Raw genomic sequence first — 23,446 nt, forward strand, 5'->3', positions numbered from 1 at the left:
CGTGAACGCCGTCGCATTTCACGGCAGCGCGTACAGGTCCCGGGCACGACCTATTCTGGCCCCCTGTAGGGGCCAGCGTGGCGGTGGAGTGCTTCACGCCACTCCAGCGTCCCTACGTGGCGCCAAATGGGCGCCGTGCAAACCCGCGCATGCACAGTTGGGGCAGCTCATTCCTGCGCATGCGCGAGAAACTTCTTACGTGCGGCACTGGTTTAGGGGGGTGGGAGAATCGCGTACGGGGGTCGGGGCGGCGTGGTGTGATTCGCGCGGCCCGCCAGCGATTCTCCCACCCGGCGTTGTGGGCGGGGGGGGGGGGGGGGGGGGGGGGGGGGGGGGGGGGGGTAAGAATGCCACCCAGTGTGCCTGTATGTTATTGTGTGTGAACAAAGTGTGTGTTTAAGAGCACGGGGTGGGAGTTAGTAAAAATAATCATCATTTTTATTATTGTCACAAGTACGCTTACGTTAAATTAACACTGCAATGAAGTTACTGTGAAAAGACCCTGGTTGCCACATTCCATCATCTGTTCGGGTACACCGAGGGAGAATTCAGAATGTCTAAATTAACATTACAAGCACGTTTTTCCGGACTTGTGGGAGGAAACCGGAGCACCCGGAGGAAACCCACACAGACACGGGGAGAACGTGCAGACTCCACACAGATAGTGACCCAAGCCGGGAATCGAACCTGGGACCCTGGAGCTGTGAAGCAACAGTGCTGACCACTGTGCTACCATGCTGCCCGTCTGTATGAGTAACTGTAACTGTGTAAGCATGTGTGTGAGTGAGTGTGACTGTGTGTGAGTGAGTGTGACTGTGTATGTGAGTGTAACTGTGACTGCGCATGAGTGTGACTGTGTGAGTGAGTGAGATTGCGTGTGAGAGTGGCTGCGTGAGTGAGTGTGACTGCGTGAGTGAGTGTGACTGCGTGAGTGAGTGTGACTGCGTGAGTGAGTGTGACTACGTGAGTGAGTGTGACTGCGTGAGTGAGTGTGACTGCGTGAGTGAGTGTGACTGCGTGAGTGAGTGTGACTGCGTGAGTGAGTGTGACTGCGTGAGAGTGAGTGTGACTGCACGTGTGAATGTGACTGTGAGTGAGTGTGACTGTGTGAGTGAGTGTGACTGTGTGAGTGAGTGTGACTGCGGCGTGTGTGAGTGTGACTGCGGCGTGTGTGAGTGTGACTGTGTGAGTGAGTGTGACTGCGGCGTGTGTGAGTGTGACTGCGGCGTGTGTGAGTGTGACTGCGGCGTGTGTGAGTGTGACTGCGGCGTGTGTGAGTGTGACTGCGGCATGTGTGAGTGTGACTGCGTGTGTGAGTGTGAGTGAGTGTGACTGCGGCGTGTGTGAGTGACTGCATGTGTGAGTGAGTGTGACTGCATGCGAGAGTGTGACTGTGTGTGTGTGAGTGAGTGTGACTGCATGTGTGTGAGTGAGTGTGACTGTGTGAGTGAGTGTGACTGCGGCGTGTGTGAGTGTGACTGCGACGTGTGTGAGTGTGACTGCGGCATGTGTGAGTGTGACTGCATGTGTGAGTGAGTGTGACTGCATGCGTGTGGGAGTGTGACTGCGTGCGAGAGTGTGACTGCATGTGTGAGTGAGTGTGACTGTGAAAGTGAGTGTGACTGCGTGCGAGTGAGTGTGCGTGCGTGAGTGTGACTGCGTGTGTGTGTGAGTGTGACTGTGTGTGAGTGAGTGTGACTGCTTGTGTGTGTGTGACTGTGCGTGTGTGTGTGTGACTGTGTGTGAGTGTGACTGCGTGTGAGTGAGTGTAACTGTGTGCGAGTGAGTGTGACTGTGTGCGAGTGAGTGTGACTGTGTGCGAGTGAGTGTGACTGTGTGCGAGTGAGTGTGACTGTGTGCGAGTGAGTGTGACTGTGTGTGTGAGTGTGACTGTGAGCAAGTGTGAAATTGATTGTGACTGTGAGTGAGTGTGACTGCGTGTGTGTGTTAGTGTGACTGCGTGTGTGAGTGAGTGTGTCTTTGTATGTGAGTGAGTTTGACTGTATGTGAGTGAGTTTGACTGTATGTGAGTGAGTGTGACTGTGTGTGAGTGAGTGTGACTGTATGTGAGTGAGTGTGACTGTATGTGAGTGAGTGTGACTGTATGTGAGTGAGTGTGACTGTATGTGAGTGAGTGTGACTGTGTGTGAGTGAGTGTGACTGTGTATGTGAGTGAGTGTGACTGTGTATGTGAGTGAGTGTGACTGTGTATGTGAGTGAGTGTGACTGTGTATGTGAGTGAGTGTGACTGTGTATGTGAGTGAGTGTGACTGTATGTGAGTGAGTGTGACTGCGTGTGTGTGTGTGTGTGTGTGTGTGTGTGAGTGTGAATGTGTATGTGAGTGAGTGTAACTGTGTGTGAGTGAGTGAATGAGTGTGACTGTATGAGAGTGAGTGTGACTGTATGTGAGTGAGTGTGACTGTATGTGAGTGAGTGTGACTGTGTGTGAATGAGTGTGACTGTATGTGAGTGAGTGTGACTGTATGTGAGTGAGTGTGACTGTATGTGAGTGAGTGTGACTGTATGTGAGTGAGTGTGACTGTATGCGAGTGAGTGTGACTGTGTGTGAGTGAGTGTGACTGTGTGTGAGTGAGTGAATGAGTGTGACTGTGTGTGAGTGAGTGTGACTGTGTGTGAGTGAGTGTGACTGCGTGTGAGTGAGTGTGACTGCGTGTGTGTGTGTGTGTGTGTGAGTGTGAATGTGTATGTGAGTGAGTGTAACTGTGTGTGAGTGAGTGAATGAGTGTGACTGTATGAGAGTGAGTGTGACTGTATGTGAGTGAGTGTGACTGTATGTGAGTGAGTGTGACTGTGTGTGAATGAGTGTGACTGTATGTGAGTGAGTGTGACTGTATGTGAGTGAGTGTGACTGTATGTGAGTGAGTGTGACTGTATGTGAGTGAGTGTGACTGTATGTGAGTGAGTGTGACTGTATGTGAGTGAGTGTGACTGTATGTGAGTGAGTGTGACTGTATGTGAGTGAGTGTGACTGTGTGTGAGTGAGTGTGACTGTGTGTGAGTGAGTGAATGAGTGTGACTGTATGTGAGTGAGTGTGACTGTATGTGAGTGAGTGTGACTGTATGTGTGTGAATGAGTGTGACTGTATGTGAGTGAGTGTGACTGTATGTGAGTGAGTGTGACTGTATGTGAGTGAGTGTGACTGTATGTGTGTGAATGAGTGTGACTGTGTGAACAAATAACAATACAGCACAGGAACAGGCCCTTCTGCCCTCCAAGCCTGTACCGGTCATGATACCAACCTTTGCCAAAACCCTCAGCACTTCCTTGTGCCGTATCCCTCTATACCCATCCTATCCATGTGTTTGTCAAGATGCCTTTTGAACGCCGTTAATGTATCTGCTTCCACAATCTCCCCTGGCAACACGTTCCAGGCACTCACCACCCTCTGCGTAAAAAAACTCTCTCGCACATCTCTAAACTTTGCCCCACAGACCTTAACCCTATGCCCCCTGGAGACTGACCCCTCCACCCTGGGAAAGAGTGCCTGCCCAGCCACTCTATCCATGCCCCTCATAATCTTGTAGACCTCTATCAGGTCACCGGTCAACCTCCATCTTTCTAATGAAAACAGTCCGCGTCTATTCAGCCTCTCCGCATAGCTAACACCCCCCAGACCAGACAACATCCTGGTTAACCTCCTCTGCACCCTCTCCAAAGACTACCACATTAGCTATTCTCCAATCCTCTGTGATCTCACCTGTAGCCAATGAGGATACAAAGATGTCAGTCAAGGCCACAGCAATTTCCTAACTTGCTTCCCTCAGTATTCTGGGGTAAATCCCATCCGGCCCAGGAAAATTATCTACCTTAATATCTTTTAAAAGACCAAATACCTCCTCCTTTTCGATGCTAACATGATCCACACTGTCCACACACCCTACCCAAGAATCCTTTTCTTTGGTGAACACTGATGCAAAGCACTCATTTAGTACCTCACCCATTACCTCTGGCTCAACACATAGATTCCCCCCCACTATCCTTAAGTGGTCCAATCCTTTCCCTGGCCACCCTCTTGCTTTTTACACATGAATAAAAAGCTTTGGGATTCACCTTAATCCTCCTTGCCAAAGACTTTTCAGGACCCCTCCTAGGCCTCCTAACTTCCCGCTTCAGTACTTTCCTACTTTCTTTATACTCCTCAAGGGTTTTGACTGTCCCCACCCTTCTGGACCGTACAAAAGTCTCCTTTTTCTTTTTGACAAGGCTCACAATATCCCTCATTATCCAAGGCTCCCTAAACTTCCCATACTTATCCTTCATTCTCTCAGGAATGTTGCTGAATCCTAATCAACTGTTGCTTGAAAGACTCCCAAATGTCTGATGCTGATTTACCCTCCAACAGCCGCACCCAATCCAAATTCTTCAATTCCTGTCTAATGTTATCGTAATTTGCCTTTCCCCAGTTTAGTACCTTAACGCGAAGGTTACCCTCAACCCGATCCAAAATACCCTAAAACTTACAGAATTGTGGTCATTTCTCTCAAAATGTTCCCCTACTGAAACCTCAGCCACCTGTCCAGGCTCATTCCCCAATACCAGGTCCAGTACTGCCCCTTCCCTAGTTGGACTATTTACATATTGCATCAAGAAGGCTTCCTGGATGCACCTTAAAAACTCTGCCCCATCCAAACCCCCAGCACTAAGTGAGTCCCAGTCAATATAGGGGAAATTAAAATCCCCCACCACAACAACCCTGTTACTTTTGCACCTGTCCAAAATCTCTCTACCTATCTGCTGTTCTATCTCTCGCTGGCAGTTGGGGGGGCCTGTAATAAACCCCCAACATTGTGACTGCCCCCTTCCTGTTCCTAAGCTCTACCCAGATTGCCTCATTGTATGAGCCCTCCAAGATGTCCTCACACAGTATGGCTATAATATTCTCCTTAACCAGTAATGCAACTCCCCCACCCCTTTTACATCCCCCTCTGTCTCTCCTGAAGCATCTATATCCTCCAGCGTTCAGCTGCCAATCCTGCCCTTCCTTTAACCATGTTTCTGTGATAGCCACAACATCATTGTTCCAAAAACTGATAGGCGCTCCAAGTTCATCTGCCTTACCCACTATACACCTGGCATTGAAACACTTCAAACCTCTGCATTTGAACAGACAGGGCTATATTTTTCTCTTATTTTTGTTCTCTATTTTCCCTTCAGTTATTACACCTTCTAGTGTGTGCGAGTGAGTGTGACTGTGTGCGAGTGAGTGTGACTGTGTGCGAGTGAGTGTGACCGTGTGCGAGTGACTGTGTGCGAGTGAGTGTGACTGTGTGCGAATGAGTGAGTGAGTGTGAGAGCATGAAAATGTATGTGAGAATGTGTGTGAGTTTGTGATAATGAGAGTGTGAATGAGTACTTGCTAGGGCAGTTGGGGAAGGGTTTAAACTAATATGGCGGGGCGGGGCGGGGGGGGGAGGTCTATGCAAGGATTCAGAGCAGGGGAAGCTTTCTTGAAAACATTCAGCAACTTGGCCTCCACAACACTGTAGTATAGAATTCCACAGGTTTGCTACCCTTTGAATCACAGAATCCTTGCAGTGCAGAAGGAGGCCATTCAGCCCATCGAGTCTGCCTCTGAAAGAGCACCCTACCTGGGCCCACACCTCTGCCCTATCCCTGTAACCCCACCTAACCTACACATCTTTGGACTGTGGGAGGAAACCGGAGCACCTGGAGGAAACCCTCGCAGGCACGGGGAGAAAGTACAAACTCCACACAGACAGTCACCCAAGGTTGGAATTGAACTCTGATTCCTGTTGCTGTGAGGCAGCAGTGCTAACCACCGTGCCACCGTGAATGAAGAAACTTTTCCTCACCTTACTCCTAAATGGTCTATCCCATATCCAAGACTGTGTCCCCTGCTTCTTGATTCCCCAACCAGGGAAAACATCCTCCCTGCATCTAGTTTGTCCAGCCCTGCCTGGTTAGAATTTTTTATGTTTCAATCAGATTTCCTCTCATCCTTCTGAACTCTAGTGACTACAGGTCCAGTCGAACCAATCTTTCCTGATAGAACAGTCCTGTCAACTCTGGTATCAGCCTAGTGAACCTCCGAATTCCACTGCACTCCTTCTATGACAAGTACATCCTTTCTTGGGTAGGGAGGCCAAACCTGCATGCAATACTCCCAAGTGTGGTCTCACCAAGGCCCTGTATCGGCACGGTAGAACAGTGGTTAGCACTGTTCCTTCACAGCGTCAGGGATCCAGGTTCGATTCCCTGCTGGGTCACCGTCTGTGTGGAGTCTGCACGTTCTCCCAATGTCTGCGTGGGTTTCCTCCGGGCGCTCCCGTTTCCTCCCAAAGTCCCAAAAGACGTGCTGTTAGATGAATTGGACATTCCGAATTCTCCCTCGAACAAGCGCCGGAATGTGGTGACTAGGGGCTTTTCACAATAACTTCATTGCAGTGTTAATGTAAGCCTACTTGTGACACAAATAAAGATTATTAAAAAGATTATTATTATAACTGCAGTAAGACATCCCTACTTCTGAACTCAAATCCTCTTGCAATCAAGGCCAACTTACCATTTGCCTTGCCAATTGCTCACTGCACCTCCCTCTCCATTTTCATTGACTGATGTACCATGACACCCAGATCCCTTTGTACATCCACACTTTCCATTTAAATAATACTCTTCCTGAGCTCAGTTGGCTGGTTGGTGATGCGGAGCGAGGCCAGCAGTGTGGGTTCCATTCCCGTACTGGCTGAGGTTATTCATGAAGGCCGCGCCTTCTCAACCTCACCCCTCGTCTGAGGTGTGGTGATCCTCAGGTTAAATCCTGACCACCAGTCACGACTTCCAGTGGCGACTATGCTGTGAACAGTAGCAGCTCCCGCTCTTGGTGGTTTTTTGACGGCTTTTAAGCTGGATTTTCGTGGAAATCTTTTCTAACATAAGTGGATAAAGGTGAGGGGAGGAGAAGGCGATCCCTATCCTATGGAATTACGCTCGAAAAGTAATCGCAAAAGAAGGAATCAAAAGCTGGTTGGAGGTGAGGATCTGAGCTTGGTGGCTTAAATGGCAGAGAAGCGAGGTCCAGCCCCGTCGGCTAAATGGTCGACAGATCAGTTGGTGACGTACCTGGATGAGAAGTTTGCCCGGCACCGTAAGGAGTGTGCGGAGAACCTGACCAAGGTGGTAGCCTCGATTAAGGAGGCTGTCGACCGGATGGAGGTGACAGTGACGGCCCAGGGACAGTCGATCCAAATGCTACTGGAGCAGGCGACGGAGCAAGAGGAGCAGTCCACTGGGATGACACTGCAAATTGGCATTTTACAGGATCCGGAAAAGAGGCTGCTGGAAAAGGTGGAAGACCTGGAGAATCGTTCCCGCAGGCAGAACGTTCGGATCGTCGGTCTCCCGGAGAGAAAAGAAGGATCGAATGCCAGTGCATATGTTGTGAAGATGTTCGAGAGAATGATGGGGGCAGAGGCGTTCGACAGGTCGTTGGAGGTGAACCGGGCTCACAGGGCACTTATACGCGAGCCCCTGAGAGTGTTGGTGGTGAGGCTGCATCGATTCCTGGACAAGGAACGCATCATGAGATGGGCAAGGGAGACAAAATGGTTCGTACGGGAAGAAGCCGAGATCCGGATTTACCAGGACTTGGGAGCAGAACTTGCTAAGAGGAGGGCGTGTTTTAATAAAGTTAAAGCGTTCCTGTATGCGAAGGGAATAGAATTTGGACTGCTCTACCCGGCTGGTCTGTAGGTAACCTATGAGGAACGGGAACTATATTTTGGCTCGCCAGAAGGGGCGGGCTTTATGAAAGGCAATAACCTGGGGGAACCATAAGGACTTAATAAAGAGAAAACTGGTCAGTAGCAATTTAAATCAAAAAGTTCTGTGGCACACGGTAAGTTGAGTTGCGATGACCGGGAAGAGAAGGATTTCTCAGAGTTATTGAACTTTTACCTTTCAGTGTATGTACTGAGGTACAGTTTCTAACTCTTTTTTGTGTTTGTAAAAAAGAAAAAGGGGGGGAAAAAATGAAGGGGGGGGGGTGAAGAAAAGTTCTCAAATTGAGATGTTCTAGGAGGGAAAGACATCTGTTTGAGTTTTTGCATGCATAATGTTTTGTGTGTCTCCATTTATCCTGTTTGTTTACACTTCCCTTGTTTGGGGCTCTGTTTGAAGGTAATGGGATTGATAAGATGTTGTAACGGGGGAGGGGTGGGCCTTTGAGCTTAGACCTTAAGTGGATGGTGTGTTTGCTTTCGGTGCTCGGTGATATTGTTTTGAAAACTTATGTTAAGAGTTGGGGGGTAAAGATCCAGCAGCTGGTAGACGTTTAGGCATCAGGGGTGGAGCAGCTGGGCTAGCTGGTAAGGCTAACCCCCCACGGAAGTGAAGTGGGGGGTGAGCTGAAAAGTGACGGGGGGGGGGGGGGGGGGGAAATAGAGCCCCCCACAGCCAGACTGGTTACGTGGAATATTCGTGGCCTGAATGGGCCGGTCAAGAGGGCCCGTGCGTTCGCACGCTTGAGACAGTTAAAGGCGGACGTGGCCATGTTACAGGAGATGCACTTGAAGCTGGGGGATCAATTTAGACTGAAAAAGGGATGGGTCAGACAGGTGTTCCATTCAGGATTGGACTTTAAAACAAGGGGGGGGGGGTGGCCATCCCATCAGGGGCTGGTTTCGCACACTGGGCTAAATCGCTGGCTTTGAAAGCAGACCAAGTCAGGCCAGCAGCACGGGTTCAATTCCCGTACCAGCCTCCCCGAACAGGTGCTGGAATGTGGCGACTAGGGCTTTTCACAGTAACTTCATTGAAGCCTACTCGTGACAATAAGCGATTTTAATTTTTTTCATTTTCATCCTGATTAACAAAAGGGTGGCGTTTGAGGAAAATGGAGACAGACCTGGGAGGCAGATTTATTATGGTGAGTGGGAAACTGGAGGGAATGGCAGTGGTGCTGGTAAATATGTTTGTTAGGAAGATGCTGGAAAAAATCCCGGACCTCGACTTGATTATGGGGGATGATTTTAACACGGTCTTGGATCCTAGGATAGACCGGTCGAGTTCCAGGTCGGGGAAAGTATCAGTAATAGCGAAAGAGCTGCGAGGGTCCACGGAGCACATGGGAGGTGTTGATCCGTGGAGATTTGAGAAGCCAAGGAGCAGGGAATATTCATTCTACTCTCGTGTGCACAAGGTGTACTCCAGGATCAATTTTTTAATATTGGACAAAACATTGTTAGCGGGGGTGGTGGACACAGAGTATTCAGCAATCGTAGTATCGGACCATGCGCCACATTGGCTAGACCTACAGATGAAACGGGAAATTCTCAGCGGCCACAGGAGGCTAGATGCGGGGCTGTTAGCAGACGACAAGATATGTGAGCGAGTGAGGGAGGCAATTGGGGGTATATGAAAACCAACTACACGGGAGAGACTGGGGTGGTGTGGGAGGCATTGAAAGCGGTCATCAGACAGGATTATATTTCATTCAGGCCCATAGGGAGAGGGCTGAACGGGCGGAGCTGGACAGTAGGAGAAATCTTACATGTGGATCGGAGATATGCGGAGTCTCTGAATGAGGAGCTCCTGAAGGAGCGTCAGAGACTTCAAATGGAATTTGGGCTCCTTTCCACAGGCAAGGCGGGGGGACAGCTGAGGAGGGCAAAAGGGACAGTGTACGAATATGGGGAGAAAGCTAGCAGGATGTTGGCACATCAGGTGAGGAAGCAGGAGGCGGCGAGAGAGATAGGGAAAATTAAGGATGTGAGAGGGAAAGTAGTGAGGGACTCGGAGGAGGTTAATGACGTGTTCCGTGAATTCTATAGTCGTTTATATAAGTCGGAACCCCCTGCGGGGGAGGAGGGAATGAACCAATTCCTGGAGAGGCTAGAGTTCCCGAAGGTAGATGAGGAGCTGGTGGAAGTCTCGGTGAAGTGTTAGACGGATTTGGGGCAATGCAATCAGGTAAGGCCCCGGGACCTGACGGATTCCCAGTGGAATTTTATAAAAAGTTTTCGGGGCTAGTGGGACCGCTGTTAGTCAAGGCTTTCAATTAATCCAAGGAGTTGGGAGTGCTTCCCCCAACGCTATCACAGGCATCAAACTCTGTCATCCTGAAGCGAGACAAGGACCCGGAGAGCTGTGGATCGTACAGACCAATTTCCCTTTTCAATGTAGATGCTAAATTACTGGCAAAGATCTTGGCCACCAGAATAGAGGACTGTCTCCCAGAGATAATAGGTGAGGATCAGACGGGATTTGTGAAGGGCAGGCACCTGACGTCCAATATTAGACGGCTTGTTAATGTTATAATGATGACAGCCGAGGAGCGTGAGGCTGAGGTGGTAGTAGCCATGGACGTGGAGAAGGCTTTCGACCAGGTGGCGTGGAAGTACCTATGGGATATTTTAGGCAGGTTTGGGTTCAGGCAGGGTCCGGCTGCTGCAGGCCCCGGTGGCAAATGTGAGAACCAACCGAACCCGGTCAGAATATTTTAATCTCTGGAGAGGGACAAGGCAGGGATGTCCGCTCTCCCCATTACTGTTTGCCCTGGTCCAGAGAGCCTTTACCAATGGCCTTAGAGCATCGAGTGCGTGGCGGGGAATAATGAGGGGGGGAGGGGGTGGAGCACAGGGTTTCTCTCTAAGCGGATGACTTGCTGTTTATGTTACAGACTCGGTTGGGGGGGGGTGGGGGAGAATGGCCGAAATCATGGAGGCACGGAGAGAATTTGGGCGATTTTCAGGCTTCAAGCTGAATATGGGAAAGAGCGAGATGTTTGTGATCCAGGTACCTGGACAGGAAAGGAGACTGAGAGAGTTACCTTTTACAGTGGTGTCGGGGAGTTTTAGATATTTAGGGATTCAAGTGGCTAAAGAGTGGGGGCAGCTCCACAAGTTAAATCTGGGCAAAGCGGTCGACCAATCGAAAAGGGATTTCCACAGATGGGACATGCTCCCGCTGACGTTAGCGGGAAGGGTCCAGGCGGTGAAGATGACAGTCCTCCCAAGATTGCTTTTCTTTTTTCAATGCCTTCCAATTTTTGTCCCAAAGGCTTTTTTTTAGAAAAATAAATGTGGCGATTACAGGTTTTATGTGGGCGGGGAAAACCCCGAGAGTAAAGAGGGCACTCCTGGAGCAGGGTCTGAGAGAGCGGGGCCTGGCCCTCCTGAGCTTTATTAATTATTGCTGGGCGGCCAACATATCGATGGTCAGGAAGTGGGTAGTGGGGGGAGGGGTCAGCCTGGGAGCGATTGGAAGCGGCATCCTGTAAGGGTACGAGTTTGGAGGCTTTACTAATGGCGCCCCTGCCGTTTGCGCTGGCTCGGTACTCTACAGGACCCGTGGTGGTGGCAGCCCTTAGGGTGTGGGGGCAATGGAGACAGTACATGGGATTGGAGGGGGCGTCAGTATGGTCTCCGATTTGTAACAATCACCGGTTTGTCCTGGGGAGGCTGGATGGGGGCTTATTGTCACGAGAAGCCCAGTGTGCTAAACCAGCCCATAGTTTAGGAGGTGGCAGCAGGCAGGGATCGAGAGATTAAGGGATTTATTTATCCAGGAGGGCCTTCCGACCTTGAAGGCACTAGAGGATGAGGTTGAGCTCCCGGGAGGGAATGGGTTTTGATATCTTTTGACTTTACGAAGGCAGGTTCCAAGCTTTCCTCGCCTCCCCCTGAGGGGACTACAGGATAAGGTGATGTCAAAAACTGGGGTTGGAGAGGGGAGGTTTTCGGAGATATACAAGAAGTTGATGGGAGTGGGAGGGAGCCCCGATCAGGGAGGTGAAGCGGAAGTGGGAAGAGGAGCTAGGAAGAGAGCTTGAAATGGAAAAGTGGGAAAAAGCCTTGCAGCGAGTCAATTCATCTTTGTCCTGTGCCAGACTTAGCCTGATCCAGTTCAAAGTGGTCGACGGGGCCCACATGACGGTGGCCCAGATGAGCAGGTTCTTTGAGGAGGTGGAGGATAGATGTGGGCGGTGTGGGGGGTAGCCCGGCGAACCATGTGCATATGTTCTGGGCGTGTCCGAAGTTGAGGGGATTCTGGCAGGGATTTGCAGACGTTATGTCAGAATCCTGGAAGGGAGGGTAACCCCGAGTCCAGAACTGGCAATATTTGGGGTACTGGATGATCCGGGAGCCAAGGGGGGGGAGGGAGGCCGGTGTCCTGGCTTTCTCCTCCCTGGTGACCCGGAGACGGATTTTGCTGGGGTGGAGGGACCCGGAGCCCCCAAAGTCAGGGGTGTGGGTCAGCGATATGGCCGGGTTCCTCAGCCTGGAAAAGATCAAGTTCGCCATGAGAGGGTCAATTCAGGGGTTCGCCCAGAGATTTCAGCGACTTCTTCAAAGAAAATTGAATGTCAGCAGTAAGGGGGAGGGGGAGCGATGGGGAGGGGAAGAAAATAGGAGGCATGGCAGGGTTAGATAAGGACAGTGAACTCAGTATACGGGTAATTAGGAAATAGGGCGCGGGCAGTGGGGGACATTGTTTTTTGTTAGGTTTTTTTATACATGTGTCGGCCCAGGCGGTTGTTTAAGAAATTTTAATGTGTTAAACTGTGAAAATTACAAATGCTTTAATAAAATGTTTCTAAAAGAAAAAAAATCACCACTAGTCAGCTCTCGCCATCAAAGGGGAAAGTAGCCTATGGTCACCTGGGACTATGGCAACTTTACTTACTCTTCCTTTCTGTTTTTCACACCAACGTGTATAACTTCACATTTAGCCATGTTGTACTCCACCTGCCACGTGTTTACCCACTCACCTAAATAGTGTCCAGTGACAGGAGGGTCAGGAGCCAGAGGGACACCGATTTCATACGAACAGCCAATGAAGAGAATGATTTTTACGCAGTGAATTCTCCTGATCATGAAGGCAACAGCAAATTCAGTAGGAATTTTCAAACAGGAACTGGATAAATACTTGAGGGGGAAAAGGATTGCAGGGCTCGGGGACAGAGCCGGGGAGTGGGAATAATTGATACCTCTTACAAAGGGCCAGCACAGGCAGAATGGGCTGAATGGTTTCCTTCTGTATCGCTGATTCTATAATTGCACCAAGGCCAAGAGCCTGTGACGCGAGAGGAGATCGCCGAGATGACGCGAGAGGAGATCGCCGAGATGACGCGAGAGGAGATCGCCCAGAGGAGAGGAGGTGGTCTGACAAGTCAAACATATCTCACCTCTGCCTCGTTGATTTTCACTTTTAATCTGATTGGAGTTCCGTCATCCATGTGGTCCTCGGATTCGACCTCCAGCAGTCCATCTGCCTGCCGGCTACACCGACGGGCAAACTCCCTCAGCATCTCCTTCACAGCGATCTCGGCATTATTCTGTCAGGTTGCCAGATGTCCAACGTGTCAAACATTGAAAGAAAATAATAGAAATACTTGATTTCCTACGGCACCTATCACAACCTCAGGATGTTGAAAAGCATTTAGAGTCACGGTTCGTTCATGAAGTGTCGTTACTATTGCATTTGTTGTGGGCCAGGGTTTAGAAAACTCCAAAGTGTATCATGGAGCTCACCTAACCGACAACTGTTTATTGATTTTGGTTACGGTGAGCACAAGGGTCTGCCTTTCAGGCGTTATTCAACAGAGGCCTTCAGAACTTTTAATCAAAATCAAAGTTTATTCGACGAATTTAGTTAACATTTTTATAAACACACACAGTAAGCATTTTTATCAGCTACATACATTTTTTTAAAAATTTAGAGTACACAATTCATTTTTTCCAATTAAAGGGCAATTTAGTGTGGCCAATCCACCTAGCCTGCACATCTTTGGGTTGTGGGGGCGAAACCCACACAGACACGGGGAGAATGTGCAAACTCCACACGGACAGTGACCCAGAGCCGGGATCGAACCTTGGACCGCGGCGCTGTGAGGCAGCAGTGCTAACCACTGCGCCACCGTGTTGCCCGGAAATAGATATTCCACCCCCCCCCCCCCCCTCCACCCAACCGCTCCTGACAATGCAGCACGGTGGCGCAGTGGGTTAGCACTGCGGCCTCACGGCGCCGAGGTCCCAGGTTCGATCCCGGCTCTGGGTCACTGTCCGTGTGGAGTTTGCACATTCTCCCCGTGTTTGTGTGGGTTTCACCCCCACGGTCCAAAAGATGTGCAGGGTAGGTGGATTGGCCAGGCTAAATTGCCCCTTAATTGAAAAAAAAAATGAATTGGGTACTCTAAATTTATAAAAAAAATGACAATACTGCACTCCTTCAGGACGACCCTCTGACACAGCAGCAATCCTGGACTAGAATGTCAGCTTCAATCTTGTGGGGAAGTCTCTGGTGCAGGTCATGAACCCACAGCCGTCTGACTCAGAGACAAGTGTTGACACCCATATGGACCATGAGTGACACCAACAGTTTATACTTAAGACTAATAAATTTCAACCTGCATAATTGCAGAGAATAGAATATGGTCTGGATTGTTTTCTCTGTGAATACCACCCCCTTGAGTTATATTTTGTGTTCCTTGCATTTTTGATCCTTCCTGCTGATCCTTGGTTGTGAGGACTGAAATAAAATAAGTATTTAGCACGCCGATTTCCACATTTCCACTCCCTGCTGCTTAGGTGTCTTTAACCTTAGCCAATCTTACATTTGGGGGGGAAATCAGGAAACACTTTATCACGTTGAAGGCAGTGGAAATCAGGTTAACTGGATTTTTTTTAAACTTATAAATTTAGAGTACCCAATTCTTTTTCTCCAAGTAAGGGTCAATTTAGCATGGCTAATCTACCTACCCTGCACATCTTCGGGTTGTAGGGGTGAGATCCACGCAGACACGGGGAGAATGTGCAAACTCTGAGGTCACAGGGCCCGTGGCCTCTGGTCGGGTTATAACAGCCAGCTTTGCTGAAGTCCTACCTGTATGTGGAACATGTAAGCCTGGACCACCTCCAACCCGTACACATCGATCAACTCATTCACCAGCTGGATCCCCCTCTGATTGGCTGCTACCTGTGCTCGCAGGTCTGACAGGTTGTCATGGAGATTGCGTGTTCCGCTGCTGCCTGGGATCTGCGCTGGGGCCATGAGTGCCTCAGTAACAGCTGCAAGAGACACAGGGTAAACAAAGGATGGCATTAACTGTGTAAATGCATTTCAGACAGAATAAGCATTAGTAATTCTGACTACAAGGTGTCAAGCACAAACGCGATTTATAAAAACACAGAAAGCAGTAGACAATCATTGGTTCAGTAAATTCCCACAATTGTCATCTCGCAGTGCTTATCAGACATCCACACTCTGTGGGAGTCGGGGATGGGGGGGTGGTGAGGCAAATGGGAGGGGGTGGGGGGGGTCACTCGATGGGGACGAACCCTGGCTGACCCTCCCAATTCTAGGGGCCTGTGGTGAATGTAACTCCGTAATTCACACTGTATTGTATATACTGAGACCATGCATTTGTAAGCGCAGTTGCGTTGCCCGACCACTAGGGGGAGTAGCGCTGGGATTGCTGAGGAGTTTGTACAGGGCTCCATCCTTGGCTCCGCCCACGACTCCTCCCCCTGGACTGCTGTATAAATACCAATGCTCAGAGCCAGTTGTTCATTTCATCGAGAGTTCAACGCGGAACAGGCTGGCTCTGTTGTAAGTAGATTAAAACCACTGTTCATATCTGAAAGCACATGTCTAGTGAATTGATGGTTCCATCAATTTAATCTACTAAAGAAACAGTCAGGATCAATCATGGAATCAGCCCTCAAGCCTGAGCGACTGGAACTCGACCCGCAGGATGCAGAGGCAAAATAATTTTTTTCTCATTGGCTGCGGTGTTTTAAAGCCTACCTGGCGGAAGCAATCACAGCCGAAACAACGGAGGAGCAGAAAATGAGCCTACTGCACGCGAGGGTGAGCCACAGAATCTCTACTCAACTAAACTGTGCCGGTTCGTATACTGAAGCCCTAGCGCTACTCGACAAAACGTATGTGAGGCCTGTAAATGAAGTCTATGCACGACACGTGTTCACTACTCACCGCCAGCGGCCTACGGAATCGCTCGCAGAATTCCTGAGAGAGCTTAAATCTTTATCTAGTGACTGTAATTACCAGGCGGTTACCGCGGCAGAACATAGAGAACTTGCTGTACGTGATGCCTTTGTTGCGGGCCTTAGGTCAAATGACGTGCGCCAGCGACTGCTGGAAAAGGGGGCCCTAAATCTTGAAGCGACTGTTGACCTTGCTACCACTATGGAGGTCTCCTTCCGCAGCCTCACCTCGTTCCCCGCGGACCCCGTGACCCCGTCATGGGCCCCCGACCAGCGACTCCCCCAGGCCTGCGCCATGCGGCCACCCAGCCACAATGCTGCCCCAGCCTGCCACTTTTGCGGCCAGAATCAGCACTCGCGGCAGCACTGCCCGGCCCGCAATGCGACCTGCAGCAGCTGCGGGCGAAAAGGACACTATGCCAGAGTGTGTCTGGCGAAGAAGGCCCCAGCCTCTAACCCTCCCACGGCTCAAAGCACTCGTTCCCTGAATTCACAGGCCCGCAGGCCCTGAAATGCTGCAGCCTGTATGCCGACTCTGCCCCCACCCGACATGTGCGACTCATGGGGACAGCCATCTTGGCAATCCTCCTCCATGCGGCCGGCCATGTGTGACTCATGGGGGCGGCCATCTTGGCAATACTCCTCCATGCGGCCGGCCATGTGCGACTCATGGGGACAGCCATCTTGGCAATCCTCCTCCATGCGGCCGGCCATGTGCGACTCATGGGGGCAGCCATCTTGGCAATACTCCTCCATGCGGCCGGCCATGTGCGACTCATTGGGGCGGCCATCTTGGGATCCATCCCTTTCAAACTCTGAAACTCACCTCGACGACTACGAACTCAGAGGGCAGTCATCACGGGGCCACTCCAGCACAGCTGATCGAGCCACCGACTACCCGCAACTCAGCGCAGTCACTCTGGACCAATCGCGCCCGAAGCATCTGCGAAACTCGATGACAGAGGTCCAAATCAACGGGTACAGCACGCCATGCCTTTTCGACTCCGGGAGTACTGAGAGCTTCATACACCCAGATCTGGTGAGACGCTGTTCGCTCCCCGTTTTCCCCTTGCGGCAAACTTTCTCTCTCGCTTCTGGCTCCCACTCTGTCCAGATCCAGGGGCGCACCGCCGCGACACTCACAATCCGAGGCGCTAGCTATGCAAAATTTCAACTTTATGTCTTGCCCGAACTCTGCGCGCCACTCTTATTAGGCCTAGATTTTCAATGTAACCTTAAGAGCCTCACCCTCGGCTTCGGCGGACCCCTGCCCCCACTCACTATCTGCAGCCTCACCACGCTGCAAATCTCCCCCCCTCCCCTCTTTGCCAATCTCACACAGGACTGTAGACCCGTAGCCACTCGCAGCAGGCGGTTTCTCAGTGAGGGGATCATAGAGGCCAGCAACAGTCCCTGGAGAGCTCAGGTGGTGGTCGTGAAGACTGAGGAAAAATTCCGTATGGTTGTCGACTATAGTCAGACCATAAATAGATTTACGCTCCTTGACGCGTATCCCCTCCCCAGGATTGCAGACAGGGTAAACCAGATTGCCCAGTATCGGCTCTTTTCCACGGTGGATCTGAAGTCTGCATACCACCAGCTCCCAATCCGCCCGGAGGACCGCCACTACACGGCATTCGAGGCCGATGGCCGCCTCTTCCATTTCCTCCGGGTCCCCTTCGGCGTCACTAACGGGGTTTCGGTGTTCCAACGAGCAATGGACCGAATGGTGGACCAGTACGGGCTGCGGGCCACGTTTCCGTACTTGAACAATGTCACCATCTGCGGCTATGACAAGCAGGACCACGACGTCAACCGTTTTCTCCAGACGGCACAGAAATTAAACCTCACTTATAACAAGGAGACATGCGTTTTCCGCACAACCAGACTAGCCATCCTTGGCTATGTCGTGGAAAACGGAGTCCTGAGCCCAGACACGGACCGTGTAGAACTCCCCCTCCCTCATTGTCCCAAGGCCCTCAAACGGTGCTTGGGTTTCGTTTCCTACTTCGCCCAGTGGGTCCCTCAATATGTGGACAAAGCCCGCCCACTCTTTAGGGCCACACTATTTCCCCTGTCAGCTGAGGCGCGCCAGGCCTTCAGCTGCATCAAGGAGGACATCGCCAAAGCGGCCATGCGGGCGGTGGATGAATCCGTCCCCTTTCAGGTTGAGAGCAACCTCTCAGAGGTAGCTCTAGCAGCCACCTTAAATCAGGCAGGAAGGCCAGTTGCATTTTTCTCCCGTACCCTCTCCGCTTCGGAACTCCGACACTCGGCAGTCAAAAAAGAAGCACAAGCCATTGTGGAGGCTATTCGTCACTGGAGGCACTACCTCGCAGGTAGGAGGTTCACCCTCATCACCGACCAACGATCGGTTGCCTTTATGTTTGACAACTCGCAAAGGGGCAAAATTAAAAACGATAAAATCCTGCGGTGGAGGATCGAACTCTCCACCTATAGCTACGATATTAAGTATCGACCGGGGAAGCTCAACGAGTCCCCAGATGCTCTGTCCCGCGGGACATGCGCCAGCGCGCAGATCGACCACCTGAAAGTCATCCACAACGACCTCTGCCACCCGGGGGTCACCCGGCTCGCCCACTACATCAAAGCCCGAAATCTGCCTTTCTCCACTGAGGAGGTAAAAGCGGTCACCAGGGACTGCCCGATCTGTGCGGAGTGCAAACCGCACTTCTATAGACCAGACAGGGCCCACCTGGTCAAGGCTTCTAGGCCCTTTGAACGCCTCGCGATCGATTTCAAAGGGCCACTCCCCTCAACTAACAGGAACGTTTACTTCTTAAATGTCATAGATGAGTTCTCCCGCTTCCCATTTGCTATCCCGTGCCCCGATATGACCTCCCATACAGTCATTAGGGCCCTGCATAGCATCTTCACCCTGTTTGGTTTCCCCAGCTACGTGCACAGTGACAGGGGTTCGTCCTTCATGAGCGACAAACTGCGTCAGTACCTGCTCGACAAGGGCATCGCCTCGAGCAGGACTACCAGCTACAACCCCAGGGGGAACGGGCAGGTGGAGGGGGAGAATGCGACGGTCTGGAAGACCGTCCTACTGACCCTCCGGTCTAGGAATCTCCAAGTCTCCCATTGGCAGGAAGTCCTCCCAGACGCACTCCACGCTATTAGGTCCCTCTTATTCACAGAGCCCACTAGCTCGCTCCACCTGTTCCGCGCGCCCACACCGGCTAACCCCCAGCGCCCTCAGTCCCCAGTCGAACCAGACGGGTATGGAGCTCGGACGAGATCTTCCCTGGAGTCCGCCATCGTACCCCAACCCACAACACCTGTCCAGCCACCGCAAGAGGCTGCAACCCCGGTGCTCCGCAGATCGCAGCAGACAGTCCGACCACCGGACAGACTCAATTTATGAACCACCACCCCCGCCGGACTTGATTTTTTTTGTAGGGGGTGAATGTGGTGAATGTAACTCCGCAATTCACACTGTATTGTATATACATGAGACCATGCATTTGTAAGCGCAGTTGTGTTGCCCGACCACTAGGGGGAGTAGCGCTGGGAATGCTTAGGAGTTTGTACAGGGCTCCACCCTTGGCTCCGCCCACGACTTCTCCCCCTGGACTGCTGTATAAATACCAATGCTCAGAGCCAGTCGTTCAGTTCATCGAAAGTTCAATGCGGAACAGGCTGGCTCTGTTGTAAGTAGATTAAAACCACTGTTCAGATCTTAAAGCACGTGTCTAGTGAATTGATGGTACCATCAGGGCCCTCACCAAGCCCGGTCACTCGAATCGATTGGGGCAAAGCTCAGTGGGGCGAATGCATCAACTGTCCAATAGGTGGCGTGCCAAAGCCCACACTCACCCTCCTCCTGGAAGACTCCATCCTTCACCAGTTTGAATGAAATGAAGACGGCTCCTTCCTCCTGCAATGATTTGGAGTGAGGTGGCATGGACCCAGGGGTGATGCCTCCGATGTCAGCGTGATGCCCCCGGCTCGCTACAAAAAACACGGCGCGGGAAACGCCCTTTCGGAAAACCTGCGGGAGAGAATAATCAAGTGGATCGTCCAGATAAACAAGGAAAGAAATGGCTTGCATTTATATAGTGCCTTGTACAACCTCAGGATGTTCTCGGCCACTTTGCAGCCAATGAGGTACTGACGAAGCGTAGTCACTGTTTTAATGCAGAAAACGCGGCCGCCAACTCTGTGCACAGCAAGGTCCCAAATACCAAAGTGATCATAATCAGATCATAGATTCAGAGGATAATTTTGGCACGGAAGGGTAAGGCCTATAGGGTATCGTGCTCTCTGCAAGAGCAACTCCCTCTGCTATTCCCCTGCTAAACAGATATACCATTTTGGATACTGTTGAGGGGAATGGCCTCGCAGGGGATAACAGCAGCAGTCAAATTTGTTGCACCACGGGTTGGTTCTGCTGCGCAGAAGAGGAGCAAAAGACACAGAAATGCGATAGTCATAGGGGATTCAATTGTGAGGGGAATTGATAGGCACTTCTGTGGCCGCAAGAGAAACTCCAGGATGGGATGTTGCCTCCCTGGTGCTAGGGTCAAGGATGTCTCGGAGTAGTTACAGGACATTCTGGAGGGGGAGGGTGAACAGCCTGTATACACATCGGTACCAACGGCTTAGGTATAAAAAAAAAGGGATGAGGGCCTAAAAGCGGAATATAGGGAGTTAGGAAGAAAGTTGAAAAGTCGGACCTCAAAAAGTAGTGATCTCAGGATTACTACCAGTGCCACGTGCTATTCAGAGTAGAAACAGCAGGATATGCAAGATGAACATGTGGCTGAAGAGACGGTGTGGGGGGGGGGGGGGGGGGGGGGAGAGATTTCAGATTCCTGGGGCATTGGGATCGCTTCTGGGAGAGGTGGGACCAGTCGCTGGGTCATAGTCCTGGAACTCCCTCCCTAACAGCACAGTGGGTGTACCTACACCTCAGGGAATGCAGCGGTTCAAGAAGGCAGCTCACCACCACACCTTCTGCAGGGCAACTAGGGATGTTGCTATAAATGCTGGCCTAACCAACGACGTCCACATCCCGTAAATTAATTTTTTTTAAAAACTGAACTGTTGATCTAGCAGCATTGCCAATTTACAGAAGACAGTTCCAGACTTCTTCCATAAATATTCTGTCTAACTTCTCTGTTTGCCATGGCAGCCAGCTTGTTCCACTGCGCAGTCTCTTTAAGACTGGACACCAGGCTGCGCAGGAGCGTATGCCTGAAATCGCTGTTGGTGTCAGGCCTGTTGGTTCCCTGCACATTCCGGAGTGTCGCACAGCCACGGACCAGCACAGCTTCGAGAGAACCCCTGTGTGTAGCGCCGTTTCCCAATCTCACTCCTGCAAGAACTGCCAGTTACCCTTCTCGTCCTAGACTCCCCAATCCTCAAAAATAGTTTCCGTCTACCCAGGCCTATTTGCTAAAGACGAAGTTATGTCTTCCCCCGGGACTAACACCCACCATCTCGACGATCAATAAATTCACCTAAAGACGGCTGGAGAGTCTAACGGGCCTTCTGCACTTCCTATTTATTTTGTTTTATTTGTTTCACAGGATGTGGGCGTCGCCAGTTAGGCCAGAGTTTATTATCTATCCCCCGTTGCCCCTTGAGAAGGTGGTGGTGAGCTGTCTTCTTGAACCCCACGCAATCCATGTGGTGCAGGTACACTCACTCTGCTGTTAGGGAGGGAGTTTCAGGATGTTGCAACAGCGACAGTGAAGGAACGGCTGATATATTCCAAGTCAGGGTGGAGACGGACTTGGAAGGAGAACCTCCAGGTGGTGGGGTTCCCAGCTATCTGCTGCCCTTGTGCTTCTCGGTGGCTGGTACAGTACTGGGCAGTATAGTGGATCTTACCGGCGTGATGGCAGTCAGGTCAGGAAGATGGCTGCCTCCTGCACTGGGATGGTTGCTGAGGATGACATCACCTTCTTCGAGGTCATCCCCCAAGTGGTTAATCTGTTGGGGGGGGAAGAGAGTGCACACAGAAATCAAACGTAATTCTGACACTTGAAATCCTTCTTTGCGGTCCCGCCAACCAGCTCGGCTGCTCAACTACAGAGGGCGTCACAGCTGACCCTAGCCCTCTGCTCACCCTGACCGCACAAAGAGTGCAGGAGTAGGGGATGGGGCTTTCAAGAAAGTATGGTTATGTGGTTGAGAAAAGGCTGTTAAAAAGGCATCTGCAATTCTTGGCTTTATAACGAGATCCAAGGAAGTTATGTGAAATTATTTTAGAATACCAGTTAGGCTGCAATGTTGTGTCTGACACACCTCGCAGTGGAGGTTTACTGGAGTGGTTCCAGGCATGAGGACATTTGCAGAAAGACCGGATAGCACCAGTCCCACTGATCACCATATTCAGTACACCGAACGCACCCCCACCCACCCTGCGCTCCAGGATCAGCTTCTGCTTCCTCCTGTCAAACCTGAATAAAGTCCCCCCTCCCCCCACCCCACGTGTCCCACTGGAGGAGGTGGGAGTATGATGCAGTTACTGCCCCCTCCCCTCATTCAGGATGCAGATCACCTGCCCAGAGTTCCTTCCTGAACTCTGACCTCCATAGAATAGAATCCCATGGAATTCCTACAGTGCAGAAGGAGGCCATTCGGCCCATCGAGTCTGCACCCGCCCCTTCGAAATAGCACCCGACCTAGGCCCACTGCCCTGCCCTATCCCCATAACCCGATCTAACCTGCCCATCTTTGGACACCAAGAGGCAATTTAGTAGGGAGGAAACCAGAGCACCCGGAGGAAACCCACGCAGACAGGAGAATGGGCAAGCTCCACACAAAGAGAGAGCCCAAGGCTGGAATTGAACACGGGTCCCTGGCTGTGAGGCAGCTGTGCTAACCACTGTGCCACCTTAGCTGAACCTTACCTGGAACTGCACGGTTTCCTGCATAGCTCCCAGATGCACAGGGATGTGGGGGGCATTGGACACCAGACCACCCGCGGGACCAAACAGAGCACACGAGAAGTCCAGTCGCTCCTTGATGTTGGTGGAGATAGCGGTTCGCTGCAGTATACGGCCCATCTGCTCTGTAGGGAGAGAGGACAATGAAGTGGGGGAGACGATTTATATCTCTATAGTGCCTTTCGCTGCCTCACGATTTCTCAGACAATGAAGTCCCATGTTTATTGGAGAGGCAAGACCAAGATCAACATCAACAATAACTTGCATTTATATCGCGCCTTTAATATAATAACACATCTGAAGGGGGTGAGACCTCTTAAAACTGAATAGCTAGGATGCCGCTAAAGTAGTTTTACATAAGTTAGTTTATTAAGGATTGAGATTAATTATAGGAAGTGTACTGAGTAATCATTATTAACCATTAAACCTGTATTTTTAGGACATAGCAGTAATAAGTAATCAAACTCTGGCTACAAGCAGTGGCCACAATGCATGATGGGATTTAGGCTAGCCAACTTGACCATGTTTTTGAGAC

General features: G+C 51.0%; 1 protein-coding gene across 1 annotated transcript in view; it reads right to left on the minus strand.

The window, feature by feature from the left end:
• oplah (5-oxoprolinase, ATP-hydrolysing) overlaps positions 1-23,446 on the minus strand; it is a 91,971-nt gene that overhangs the window by 26,003 nt on the left and 42,522 nt on the right. The window contains exons 13-17 of the mRNA XM_038796478.1: positions 22,876-23,036; positions 21,851-21,952; positions 19,832-20,006; positions 14,865-15,049; positions 13,168-13,317 (exon numbers count right to left, since the gene is read on the minus strand). Of these exons, the coding sequence (XP_038652406.1) occupies positions 13,168-13,317; positions 14,865-15,049; positions 19,832-20,006; positions 21,851-21,952; positions 22,876-23,036 (773 nt within the window). The remainder of the gene's footprint in view (positions 1-13,167; positions 13,318-14,864; positions 15,050-19,831; positions 20,007-21,850; positions 21,953-22,875; positions 23,037-23,446) is intronic.

This window comes from Scyliorhinus canicula, chromosome 5 (assembly GCF_902713615.1).
Source record: "Scyliorhinus canicula chromosome 5, sScyCan1.1, whole genome shotgun sequence".
NCBI lineage: Eukaryota > Metazoa > Chordata > Chondrichthyes > Carcharhiniformes > Scyliorhinidae > Scyliorhinus > Scyliorhinus canicula.